We start from the raw sequence: 14,455 nt of genomic DNA, 5'->3' as shown, positions 1-14,455 counted from the left end.
ACACAACCCTTTATCAAAGTCTTATTATCGGTTATGTGGCGTTAAAGACAGAGAAGGATGGCAGCATTTTCTATGAATTCCACCAACAGTTCTGTTTCATCCCCATTGAACTGAGACAGATGAGCTCCAAAGGACCTTCTGAAACACTATGGCTATCGGTGTGCTGCACATGAGGTGTCCATGTCATATTCAAACCTATGTGTGTCTTCTTCTTCACTTTTCCATTATTGCTTGACACGTCAGTCCTTATGTTGTTAGGTTTGACTCAGGATTGAAGCTCATCAGGCTGATGTCAAGAAGAAAGAGTAAAAGGATCAAAGAGTGAGAGTGTGTAGGGTAGGCCATGATCTGTGGAATGAATAGCATCATCTACTGGAGTAATCTGGAACTGTATTTTTTTAGATGTTAATGTGTGGTTTTTCTGTGGTATGAATAAAAAGGGGGTGGCGCAGTGGCGCAGTGGTAGCGCTGCTGCCTTGCAGTTAGGAGACCCGGGTTTGCTTCCCGGCTCCTCCCTGCGTGGAGTTTGCATGTTCTTCCCGTGTCTGCGTGAGTTTCCTCCCACAGTCCAAAGACATGCAGGTTAGGTGGATTGGCGATTCTAAATTGACCCTAGTGTGGGTGTGTTTGAATGTGGCCTGCGGTGGGTTGGCACCCTGCCCAGGATGGGTTCCTGCCTTGTGCCCTGTGTTGGCTGGGATTGGCTCCAGCAGACCCTCGTGGCCCTGTGTTCGGATTCAGCGGGTTGGAAAATGGATGGATGGATGAATAAAAAGGAAACCTCTTTTAGGAACAAGAAGCAAACACAACAACTGAACCAGGTTGTGTTTCAACTCTGAATACTATCCTAATAACTTTACATAGCTAAAAACTTTAAAAGGGAATTCCTTAAACTATGATGACTGAGTTTTTGGGAAAAAAAGAAAAAAAAATGCCTAGGAGTTGAACATGACTAATAATTAAAGCACAAAAAGTGCAATGACAGATAAGTCTGGAGAAGGTATAAACAAAAATCTGGTGAAGGGAAAAAAGAATAAAGAAAATAGAATAAAAAATAAACACAAGTTTATTTATTTTTGTACTGATTTTAGCTTTTCTTAGGTAGCTTATTGTTTTGTATCTTTTAAATATATTTCATTTCCATTCAACTTAATTACCTAGAAAGGCGTGTCAAGCAGACTGTGGTTTTATCCTTGATCTGATTACTTTGTGTCATTTTTTTTCCAGTTTCATTGACATGATAAGCGTGGACTATGATTTGCAGTAGACACTACAGCTCTGGTTTATACCCAGGACTCAAAAACTGGATTAAAAGAGTTTATTAAATTGACAAACGAGAATCAAAACTAATTTTTGTTCTCTCTATCCAGTGGAGCAATATATCATACACAACACTCAGTCTGCTATTTTCATTTCCTTCTCTATGTCCTCTTCTTCTTTTGGTTGCTTTCATTTAGGGGTCACCACAGCAGATCATCCATCTCCATCTATCTCTGTCTTTTACGTCATTTTCTGACACACTGACTGCCTTCATGTCCTCCCTCACCACATCCGTAAACCTCCTCTTTGGCCTTCCTCTGTGATGCACTTTTGTAATTTTACTGTAGAACTTCACTTATAAATAAAAAAACTATTTTGTCAAACAGCACACATTTTGTTTTGGTGAGCACACATTTTTTAGTCTGGTAGGGAGTTTATCCAAAGTCTCAATTACCTGATAAAGAAATAAATAAAATTCCCAACACCTTGACTGTACGCTTCAGCTTTTTTTTCATGTCTTCAGGTGTGTTTTCAGCATCTGCAGCTTAAAGTTTCAGTGTTGTGGAGTGAAGACATATTTCAAGTTGTACAGCTACAAATACTGAAAATGGAAATTTGTTATAATTCGGCTTTGATTTGGAATTAAATAAAAATAGTAAAAGTGTAGTGCTTTTAGAAGAACCCCAAGGGATCACACATCTGCACCCCGGTAGACTGGTTGTAGTAGTGTCTACTTTGGTCCGTGCCACACCTTTGTACAGCAGAATGCTGAAGGAGCTCTAATGTATGCATCATGCAGTTCTCTTTAATTTCTAAATGTTTTTTGAGATATTGAGCTTCTTCTGGAACAGATTCAGCTTCAGCCTGGTGCACCTTCTGGGTAGAGATAAGCATATTGAAAATGGAGACAAGCAGATGTGCCATAATAACTGAGGTAAAGTCTATTTTGGATAACTATAATGGTACTCCATTAGATAGGGAACTTTGGATAAAGGAGGAACAATGTGGGTTCCATCCCAGCAGCACCTGCTATTTTCCATTGCACAAATATTTCAGGGGTCATGGGTGTCTGCCAATCATTTCAACATGCATTCTATGCACATGGTGATTTCTTCTAACTAGTATCCTGTGATGGTGGGATGATCTTGACACTAACCAATGTCACACACATGCGACTAGTGGAGATGACTACCCGCCAGGCCAGGGAGTAGCGGGGTGATCTAAACCTTTTTCTGTTTTCTCTGCAGACCAAATACGGGAAAACCTGCCTGGTTTAACATCACTTCCTATTCTGGCGCCCAGACTGACGTCACTTCCTGTTCTGGTCTAATGACATCACTTCCAACATATAAAACCTTCCATCTTGACAGATCAGCTAAGTTCATTTTGGGAACTCAACCAAAGAACATCTACTGTATGTGTTTTCTTTAAACCTTTAGCAGCCAGGGACAATATACAAGTGGCTGCCCCAAACCTTTCCAGTGTGTTGAGACTCATTCTTTTATACATAACAAACCAGTAAGGTGGCCACAACATTATATGGTCAACCTACTTCTCAATTATTAGTTACCAACACAAATCTGGACAGTGATTACAAGAATGAGGTTTGGGTTAAAGACAAATTGAGGTTCATGTGTTGGTGTCTTGAGTCAACTCTCCTTTATAAAGTTAGAAAATTGACAATACATGAGGACGTTGGAACAGAACTGCTGTTCTTTAGGAACAAGAGGAGAAAGATAAAGTAGTTTAGGCACATAAAGAGGATAACCTGGGACTCCAACATGGCTCTGGGCACACTGGAGGGGTTATGTCTCTAAAGTGTCTCAAAAGGGAGACTGTGACTGAGCATAGGATGGTGTTAAATATTCAAGACAGCGACGCTCATCACTATCAGTGGCAGACACTGAGATGAGTTTGATCTTTCAATTATTCCTTTTACCACAGAGCCATTTAACAAAGTCTTATTATTGGTTATGTGGCAGGAAAGACAGATGAGAATGGACAGAACTTCTTAAGGGGCTTATTATGAGCCTTCATATAAAACCAGCAGCCTTTGTCAAATGCATATTGAAGAGAGAAAAATACTGCAAAGTTAAATCTTATTTTGATGGTGTTTTTCCTAATAAACACTGTTACAAAGAGGTTATTAAATCACTGAACATTCCACTCTTTTACTTTCCAAACACAAATACTTTCAGAAGAGACAAATAATGATTCTTGACAAATAACAAGTATTAATCTTCAATTAAATAACAAAACTCACATTATTTTCTAGAGTTGCAAATCATTTTCCACTTCCTGGAGTAGCAATGCAATTCGTGGTCAGGAGGAGCAGAAGATGAGCTATTGGCACAATGTGGTGCTCATTTTATTTATTTTAAAAAATAATCTGGGATTTTCCCAATAAAAAGACTGAAAGCAGACCCACAGCCTGTCGTGCTTCTGCTCAAGTGTCTCTGTTGCGTTATATGTGAATGTGTGTGTGGCCATCTTTATATTTTTATCTTCTATAAACTTACCAAATGTGTAAAAATACAAACACATTTTCTATGTCCATGTCATATTCAATCCTACGTGTGTCTCCTTCATCACTCTGCCATTAATAATGAAGATTTCACTGTTTATGTCACTTGTGGTCTCACTGCTCATTCTCACAGAATTAAAGCTCCTCAGGCTGATTACAGTGAGAAATATTAAAAGGATCAAAGAGTTGTGTGTGTGTGAGGTATGCCATAATCAGTGAAATATATAGCATCCTCTACTGGAGAAATCTGGAACTGCATTTAGTTGGAGGTTAATGTGTGGGTTTTCTGAAGTATGGAATAAAAAAGAAGCCTCTGATAAGAAAAAGAAGCAAATATGAAAACTGAACCAGATCATATTTAAAATCTGAATACTCTAATACGTTTAAACAGCTGAAAACTTTGAAAGGGATACCTCAAACTATGATGACCGAGTTATTGGGAATTAAAAAAAAATGCTGAGGAGTGAAAAAGGCTAATAATTAAAAGACAAAGAGTAAAAAGACAGATACATCTGAAGAAATTAAAAATGACAATCTGGTGAAGAGAGCAAAGAATAAAGAAATTAGAAAACTCAACATCCTGACTTAATCTGATAACTGCAATGAAATGAAGCAGGAGTCCCTCAAATCCTAAAAGCCTCCACAGATACCTTCTTTTTCTGACAAAGATTCACGTTTTAAGCAACTGACTACCACTGTGACTCCACTCCATTGTTTTTTATGTCTCACTATTCATTTAGAAAATGTGAAGCTGGGTGCTGCAAGCTGGACATTAAAGTGTGGCGCTGTAATAAATTCCTCAATGTGAAGTACTGGGTACCTCAGGTGAAGAAATGGCGTCATTACACAGAGAAGGAAGTGTCATCAGTCAGCAGACAGAGAGAGACTCAGACCTGAAGAGGAGACTTCTACTCACTTACCTTTTACAGTCAACTGCACTCTGTCACTTTGTTTCTTCACAGTCTCCTTCCCTTCTTCCTTCACCTCACACCAATATTTTCCAGTTTGGTTCTGGTGAGCTGACTCGATTGTGAACTCATTCTGTTGAGTGTCTTCACTCAAAGGTATCTCATCTTCGTAGAATTTATATGTCAGTTGTATCCATGTCACTTTGCTCTTAGACAGACACCTCAGAGTCACAGTGTCCCCTTCCCACACTGTGGCACTGGGCAGGACACTCAGAGTGGGTTTACTAAAGCGCTCTGTGGGAGCAAAAAGAAGTGAATGACAAAAAACTGGATCTGGAACTAAGCAAAGTGTGAAAACTGAATGTTTAAGTGTCAAAAGGCCATTTTTATGATACAAAACAAATTAACTGCTGGATAGGTCTGGGCTCAGAGGTTTTCTGTACTGTGTTTCTTCCATAAACTACCCTTTTAAAAATGATGAAGCTCAGTTCATTTTAATTTCACGTGTTAGGAATGTAAATGATACGTTTGGTTGAGGTGAACGGCTACACTTGGCCTCTGGTTCAGTTCCTAGCTGATGTGCCTTTTGTGTATAAAGTTTAAATGTTTCTACAGTGTTTGTATGTTTTACTTTTCCAGTGCAACCAGCTGGCATCAGGTCAGTGTGTGCTACTGGGAGTCCTCCTGTCATGGACTGGCCTGATTTCTTTCTCTGTCTTGCACCCTAAATTTTAACACGGGCTTTGACTCTCTTCATCTCTGGACTGGAGAAGTGGAGAACAGAAAATGAATGAATGAAGAAATGTACTCTCATTTGCTGACATTCTTTATGATTAAGTAAAACATGTCACATTCTACTAGGAAATGGATGTCATCTTGGAGATTGTGATCCATAAGCTTGTTTTGTGTGAGGTGGTGGTGGTAAAGACTAAAGTTCAGGGAGACGTGGAGTGAATTTGAAAAAGGCAAAGTTTAAGAAAGAAGAAAAAAGATAAACACAAATGGAATATTCATAGGAATACAAGAATAGATCCTTAAGAGACCCCACAGGTGAGAGGGGCAGAGGAAGTGGAGAAATTGCCGAGGTGAATGAAAAGCTTCTGCCTGTGAGATGTGACCTGAACCATTCTAAAGCAGTTCTTTGAATACCACATACTGTAAAACGGGCGAAAGGATGTCACGATCAATTGTATCAAATGCTACAGTTATGTTTAAAAACAACAAGATGGCGCTATCCCTACAGTCACTTATTAATAAAATTTAATTTAGATCCCTTTGAAGTGCTTACTTTGTGCTGTGGTGTCTTAATACCAGACTGAAATACTTCCAAAATGCCATTTTCATTTAAAAAAGGTTTGCAGTTGTAGAAAAACAACCTTCTCCAGTATTTTTGAAACAAAATGCAACTTGCAGATGGGACTGAACTTTGAAAATTCTGTGAAATTGAGATTTTTTTTTTTATTAATGGCTGCACCACAGCATGCTGAAGGTAGGCTGGGACTGAACCAGTCTCAAAACAGCTGTTTTTAATGTCCAGAACGCTAGGCCCAAACACTTCAAAAACATATTTAACAAGATGAGAGGGAACAATAAGAAGCTGTGGATTTAAGGTGACTAATTACTTCTGCAAAAACAGGGAGAGACACAGACTCAAAGTGGTGAATAACAGCCAAGCATTTAGGAGGGACAGAAGGGTTATTAACAGAGGGTGTGATGTGGGATCTAATGTCTGCAATTTGTAGTGGTGCTACTGGGGAATGAAACTTTATTACAGTGGCTCTGATTGGTCATCTGCTGAGGGTGCAGGGGCTGCTAAGGACAGGGAGGTGGTGTGAGATTTAAAAGGGGGTCAGTTCTACAGAAGAGAAGACGTCTTTTCTGTTTGCCTTCCCGTTTTACTACCTGTGGATTCTTTTTTTGTCCTGGATCGTCTCCTGTTTGGGTGTATAGACTGTCTGGTGTCTTCCTGCTGCATGAGGACTGTCTGAGGATTTGTTGTCGTCCTGTCAAGAAAGGAGCGATCCTGATCCCATTCACACATCATCATCACAACAGGAAATTTGGTAGGACTGACCTTTACATTCACATACAGTGAGCTGTTCTCTGAACTATCTACCTCCATAATTTAATTTCATCAGTTGCCGTTTTCATGGACCTCATTGTGTGTGGTTTTTGTTAGTAGTTTGTTATTGTTGAATTTGTGTTTATTGTATAATCACCAGAAGGGAACTGGGGTGGAATAATTGTAGTTTGCATACATTTCGTTTAGTATTGCTTAATACAGTCTTCTATTTCTGTTTTATTACTAGGTGTTTATTTTTTATAGTTTCTGTGAGGGAGTGTGTGTGAGTTGGGCCAAGGCTGGGTGCGTTCCTGGGATCCCCACCAAAAAAATAAATAAATCCTATCCTATCGACGGTATGAATCTTAGCTGGGTTTTAGTCCACTAAACTGAACTAAAACTCAGGGAAAATCCTCACAGACTGTTGATGTCATGTCAGGACACGTAGGAACAGACGGGTTAAGAGGAGTGTTTATATTATTAAATTAAGCTCTAGGTTTGTGACAATTATTTGAAATATATGAAAAAATACTTTATCCTAGTAGATTTCATAGCTTTCTGATAATCAGATAAATTATCCCTTAAAATATCAAGGGACACTTGAAGCTCGCCTTTTTTCACATATGCTCTGCTCGCCTGTACGCCCGACTGAGGGAATGAATGGCATCATTTAAACACAGTTTACCAAGAGTATAAAATGCTACAAGTATCATTGAACAAAATGACCAGACAATCAGGGATCACCTGAGGTGGGAAAACCCCACAGTGTCCTTAAATCCCACGGAGGACTTGCTGGGAGTGGTGGAGTTTATTGTGTTCCTACAAATGTCAACCATTTGGCAGGGTAAGGAAGCCTCAGTTATAGCAGGCATGTGATCAGAAAAGCAAGTATCACCAATTTCACTGTAACAGACAAGTAAACCATGTGATAAAATGAGATCCAATGTATGTCCGTGTGTTCGGCCTCTCAACAGACTGAAAAAGAAGTAAAGAATGAATGAGGTTTAAAGTGTCTGTAACCAAAGGTTTACTTGGACAGCACACATACATGTTAAATCCCCAAAAATGAACAGTCAATCATATTTTTTTTTATTCCTGAAAGAAATTGCTGTTAAAAATTATCAAATGATATATTATAAATTATTAGAACAATTGTGGGTTCCACCCTAGCTGTAAAACAAGGCAACTGGTATTTTCCCTTGAACAAATATTTCAGAGGTCACAGGTGTCTACCAATCCTTTCAATAAGTGTTTTATGGACTTGGTGACTCCCTCTAAGTATCCTGTAATGGTAGGATGATCATGAGACTAACCCACAACCCAGCAAGGACTTCTGTCTCAGATGAAGCCATTCATTTGCTGGTCAGCCTACTTCTCCATTATAAGCTACAGCCACAAATCACAGCATTGACTTTAAGAATGGGACTTTGGGTTGAAGAAAACAAAATGAGGTTCTTGAGCTGGTTTCTTGAGGAAACTCACCTTTATAAAGTTAGTCAATTGACAATACCTGATGACCTTGGAGCAGAACTGTTGTATTTTTGGAACAAGAGGAGAAAGATAAAGTAGTTTAGGCAAATGATCAGGATATCCCTGAGCATCCAGAAATGACCCTGGGCACATTGGAGGGGTTATGTCTCTAAATGTCTCAAAAGAGAGACTGTGGCTGAGTGTAGGATGGAGTTAAATATTCAAGACAGTGACACTCATCACAATCAGTGAAGGATAGTGAGGTGAGGTTTGGCCTTCTAATTCTATCTTTTACAACACAACCCTTTATCAAAGTCTTATTATCGGTTATGTGGCGTTAAAGACAGAGAAGGATGACAGCATTTTCTATGAATTCCACAAACAGTTCTGTTTCATCCCCATTGAACTGAGACAGATGAGCTCCAAAGGACCTTCTGAAACACTATGGCTATCGGTGTGCTGCACATGAGGTGTCCATGTCATATTCAAACCTATGTGTGTCTCCTTCTTCACTTTCCCATTATTGCTTGACACGTCAGTCCTTATGTTGTTAGGTTTGACTCAGGATTGAAGCCCCTCAGGCTGATGTCAAGAAGAAAGAGTAAAAGGATCAAAGAGTGAGAGTGTGTAGGGTAGGCCATGATCTGTGGAATGAATAGCATCCTCTACTGTAGTAATCTGGAACTGTATTTTTTTAGATGTTAATGTGTGATTTTTCTGTGGTATGAATAAAAAGGGGGTTGGCACAGTGGCGCAGTGGTAGCGCTGCTGCCTTGCAGTTAGGAGACCCGGGTTTGCTTCCCAGCTCCTCCCTGCGTGGAGTCTGCATGTTCTTCCCGTGTCTGCGTGGGTTTCCTCCCACAGTCCAAAGACATGCAGGTTAGGTGGATTGGTGATTCTAAATTGACCCTAGTGTGGGTGTGTTTGAATGTGGCCTGCGGTGGGTTGGCACCCTGCCTCTGGATGGGTTCCTGCCTTGTGCCCTGTGTTGGCTGGGATTGGCTCCAGCAGACCCTCGTGACCCTGTGTTCGGATTCAGCGGGTTGGAAAATGAATGGATTGATGAATAAAAAGGAAACCTCTTTTAGGAACAAGAAGCAAACACAACAACTGAACCAGGTTGTGTTTCAACTCTGAATACTATCCTAATAACTTTACATAGCTAAAAACTTCAAAAGGGAATTCCTTAAACTATGATGACTGAGTTTTTGGGAAAAAAAGAAGAAAAAAATGCCTAGGAGTTGAACATGACTAATAATTAAAGCACAAAAAGTGCAATGACAGATAAGTCTGGAGAAGGTATAAACAAAAATCTGGTGAAGGGAAAAAAGAATAAAGAAAATAGAATAAAAATAAACACAACATCACCAAAAAAAACTGATAACTAGAATGAAGACAAGCAGGAGTCCCTGAAATCCTAAAAGCCTCCACAGATACCTTCTTATTCTGACAAAGATTCATGTTGTAAACAACTGACCACCACTATGATGTCCATTACGTCCTTTTTCATGTCTCACTGCTCATTTAGAAAATAAGAAATTGGGTGCTGCACACTGGAAATTAAATTGTGGTGCTGACCAAACTGCAAATGTAAAGTGCTGGGTATCTCAGGTGAAGATATGGCGTCATTAGCCAGAGAAAGAAGTGTCATCAGTCAGCAGACAGGGAGAGACTCGGACCTGAAGAGGAGACTTCTAACCAATCGGGCTTCTGACTAACATATTCACATACTTTATAACCTGTTGAATTTCATGGAAACGAGTACAGGTAATATAATTCAATAAATTTTAAGGAGTAAAAGTAGACTTTTATTTTGCCAAGACTTTGCCGCAGTTAGACAGAGAGAAGTGGCTGTGACAAGTGTGACACATGGGCGTCTGAGGATCACATTACAGCTTAACTCAGGTATGTGATACCACCCTGAGAAAAGAGGGGTTGCTGTCACTAACACAATTGTCTCTTTTTTTGTTTTTTGTCCACCCTGGCCATCGGACCTTACTATTATTATATGTTAATTAATGTTGACTTATTTTGTTTTCTTACTGTGTCTTTTATTCTTCTATTCTTTATTATGTAAAGCACTTTGAGCTACATTTTTTTGTATGAGAATGTGCTATATAAATAAATGTTGTTGTTGTTGTTCCCTCCACAACTCTGAGAAGATGGCCAATGAGGACAATTGGCCCCACCCTCATCATCAACTGAAGGCCAACCCCTCTTTTCAGAGCTGCATAAAGTCAGACGTCCCCAGGAGGAGGGTATCAGTTTTGGAACTGACCCTGCTGCAGGATGGACTTCCTAGGTCAGACCCGCTTTCCAGAGCTACTTCATTTAGAATCCCTATGATTATCTAAAACAACTTATTAGTTGCTGTTCTGATTGTGGCATCATGCGTTTGTTTCTTTCAAAGAATTTTTTTTGCCTTGAATTAAATGAGGAGGCCTGGTTGGAAACCCAACTGTTCATTTGGACTCCTCCAGTCACTTGGCATCCACTTACGATAACAGCCATCAGCATCCCATCTCAGCAAGATGCCAGTCAAGATGAAAGCAGATGCGAGAAAGAGAAGGCTTTATCACACCTTCAGCATTCGGATGTTTGTCTCGCTTCTGGGTTATAATCCATCAATTTGGGAAGTTTTCTCAAATATTCAGCTGCTCTTGTTGATTAAGTTTAAATCTTTGCTAGAGTTAGTAAGGAATGCAATGCTTAATTCTGTTGATTAAATTTAACAGTTAATAAATGTAACAAATTTAACAACAATCATTTAGTCTTGGGTACTGTGAGAGGTGCACTCATTACCAACATACAGTCATTGAAGTTAGGGTCTCCCAAATAAGGCGCTCTACTGGTAAGTGGGCTGGCAGCTCTTAGGGGACACAGAAAGAGAGAAGCCATACATGTTACTCATATTTAGCATTAAATAAAAAAGAAAACATGTTAAAGCACTGTACTTGCTTTTAAAACTGTTATTGTCATATTTCAATGTTCTCTTCATTTTATAAATTGCTTACTACTGAGCACACATGACACTGGAGTCTCGTCTGCCCTTTCGCATGCTGACAGGGTTATTGGGGATAAAAGAAAAATGAAAAAATGCCTAGGAGTGAAACATGGCTAATATTTGAAGCACAAAGAGTACACAGAGAGTTACATCTGGAGAAATTAAAAATGAAAATCTGGAGAAGAGAGAAAAGGATAAAGAAATGAGAAAAGGAAAGAAAACTCAACATCCTGAATAAATTGATAACTAGAGTGAAGACAAGCAGGAGTCCCTGAAGTCCTAAAAGTCTTCACAGATACCTTCGTATTCTGACAAAGATTCATGTTGTAAACAACTGACTACCACTGTGATGTCCATTATGTCCTTTTTTATATCTCACTATTTATTTAGAAAATGAGACATTGGGTGCTGCAAACTGGACCGTAAAGTTTGACGCTGGCCAAACTCCTTAATGTAAACTGTTGGGTAACTCAGGTGAAGTTGTGGTGTCAATACACAGAGAAGGAAGTGTCATCAGTCAGCAGACAGAGAGAGACACGGACATGAAGAGGAGACTCTGTCACTTACCTATTACAGTCAACTGCTTGCTGTCACTTTGTTTCTTCTCAGTCTCCTTCCTTTGTTCCTTCACCTCACACCAATATTTTCCAGTTTCATTCAGTTGAGCTGACTGGACTCTGAACTTATTCTGTGTAGTTTCTTGACTCAAAGGTGTCTCATCTCTGTAGAATCTGTATGTCAGTTGTGTCCCTGTCACTTCGCTCTTAGACAGACACCTCAGAGTCACAGTGTCCCCTTCCCACACTGTGGCACTGGGCAGGACTATCAGGATGGGCTTCTTAGGGAGCTTTGGGAGAACTAAAAGAGAAGAAAGAACATAACACTGAATCTGGAACTCAGCAGGGTGTAAAAACTGTATGTTTATGTGGCAAAATATTGTGCTTTATGATACAAAAGAAATGAACTGTTGGGCATGGCTGGGTTTACTATACTTTGTATTTTAAAATATCATAAAACTATTTTAAAATGTTAAAAATATAACAGATTCTTAATAAAAATTCCAGGCTTTAATGCACTTAGTGACATCCACAGTTTTAAAGGTTTCTGTATCCATGTTCAACAAATCAGTGTTTGTTCATCAAACTGCCCTTTTAAAAAGAAGAAGCTCAGTTCATTTTATTTTCACGTGTTAGAAACTGAAATGATACGTTGTGTGGCGGTGAACGGCTACACTTGGCCTCTGGTTCAATGCCTCACTGATGTGACTTCTGTGTGTGAAGTTTAAATGTTTCTTCAGTATTTGTGTGTTTTTCTTTCCCAGTGCAACCAGTTGGCATCAGGTCAGTGTGTGTTAGATAGATAGACAGACAGATAGATAGATACTTTATTAATCCCAAGGGGAAATTCTCATACTCCAGCAGCAGCATACTGATAAAGAACAATATTAAATTAAAGAGTGATAACAATGAAGATATAACAAGACAATAACTTTGTATAATGTTAGCGTTTACCCCCCGGGTGGAATTGAAGAGTCGCATAGTGTGGGAGAGGAACGAACTCCTCATTCTGTCAGTGGGACAGCAGTCTGTTGCTGAAGCTGCTCCTCTGTCTGGAGATGATACTGTTTCCCAGTACAACCAGCTGGCATCAGTTCAGTGTTTGTTACTGGGAGTCCTCCTGTAATGGATTTGCCTGATTTCTTTCTCTGTCTTACACCCTAAGTTTTAACATGGTTTTGACTCCCTTCATCTCCGATCTGGAGAAGTGGATTGAAAATGAATGAATTGTAGCATCAGAAACAGGCTGGTGCCTGTGGCTCTATATTATGGGCTCAATTTCATGGTGATGGGTAATTCATTCATATCTAAAGTAAACAGGTGTTTAAAACATAAATATTACAATAAACAGCAACCCCAAGTACAAACACATTAAAATCCTGTGGCTTGGATAATAAAAGACCTCCTGCTGTCAATAAGAGGCTTGTTGGTGGCAGTAAAATGTCAGTCCTGTCCAGTTGTACCACAGCTTAAAATTAAAAGACATTAATATTTGACTACAGCAGGTCCAGATTGTGTTGTCCATTAAGGAAACATGCCATTAAAAGTTTGTTCCTTACAAAGTTTCCTTTGTTGAAGTACTCAGGTCACAGATTCAGAACAGTCAGTTAGATAATAAAATATACCAAGTTTCAGCCATTTTATAGTACATGTAAAGAAAGGTTGGTTATCGATATTATAGATATTTTATTTGTTACTAAGGGTAAATTAAAACTTTTTAGAATTTCAATAAAATATAAATGTTACAACAAACAACCCACACCACAAACACTCATAAAAACTCCTTCCTTGGATAATAAAAGAACTCCTCTTGACAAAAACAGGCTTGTAGGTGGTAGTACAATGTGGTCAGACGTAATAATTATAATAATAACAATAAATTATATTTCTCTTGTGTCTTTCACATGCTCAAGAGTTGTCCCACAGGTTAACATTTAAAGGCATTAACGTTTGACTACAGCAGGTCCAAATCATTGTGTTCACAAAAGAAATGTGACGTTAGAAGTTCATTCTTTCCAAAGATCACTGGTTGAAGTCACCAATATTCAGAATGAAGACAGTCAGTTAGATAATAAAATAATCCAAATTTCAACCAACTTTAAATGCATAACAGAACTGGTTACTTATCAAGCTGTAAGGAAAAGACTTTTAAAGAAAATAGTCCACAAAGCTTCAACAACTAAGATGTTATCATGTGAGCCCATCCAGAAGGAGCCTGAGACCCTCTGATACCTTTAGTACAGGACTTAATTTTTATGGGAGCCTGACTGTTGGATAACAGTAAACTGTTGTAGTCTGTGTTTGGGTAATTGGACCTCTTAAAAACAGAAAAGAATTAAAATTGAGTTACATCAGAGAAAAGTCTCTTACCTGATACTTCAAACCACACATCATTACTGTATGTTGAGTAAACTCCTCGTTTTTCAGCTCGACACCTGTAATACCCACGTTGTGATTGAGTCACAGGGCTGAAGGTTAAGGTGTTCTCTGTTTGTACTTTATAAAGGTAGTATGAGTGTGTTGATGCCCCTTTGTAGATCTCATATGTCCACCCAACAGGATTTCCATCGAGCTGACAGTGCAGGCTGACCTCGTCTCCTTCATATATCGGTTTATTTGACTTCAGCTGAAGTTTGGCTCCCCGCACTAAAAATGAAGATGATACAAGAT

General features: G+C 39.1%; 1 protein-coding gene across 2 annotated transcripts in view; it reads right to left on the bottom strand.

The window, feature by feature from the left end:
- LOC120518957 (Fc receptor-like protein 5) overlaps positions 1 to 14,455 on the bottom strand; it is a 62,501-nt gene that overhangs the window by 26,268 nt on the left and 21,778 nt on the right. For both annotated transcript variants that reach the window (XM_039741994.1, XM_039741995.1), the window contains exons 4-6: positions 14,156 to 14,431; positions 11,796 to 12,086; positions 4,705 to 4,986 (exon numbers count right to left, since the gene is read on the bottom strand). In XM_039741994.1, the coding sequence (XP_039597928.1) occupies positions 4,705 to 4,986; positions 11,796 to 12,086; positions 14,156 to 14,431 (849 nt within the window). The remainder of the gene's footprint in view (positions 1 to 4,704; positions 4,987 to 11,795; positions 12,087 to 14,155; positions 14,432 to 14,455) is intronic.

The sequence above is a fragment of the Polypterus senegalus genome, chromosome 18 (assembly GCF_016835505.1).
Source record: "Polypterus senegalus isolate Bchr_013 chromosome 18, ASM1683550v1, whole genome shotgun sequence".
Lineage (NCBI taxonomy): Eukaryota > Metazoa > Chordata > Cladistia > Polypteriformes > Polypteridae > Polypterus > Polypterus senegalus.
This window is presented reverse-complemented; position numbering and strand designations above follow the sequence as displayed.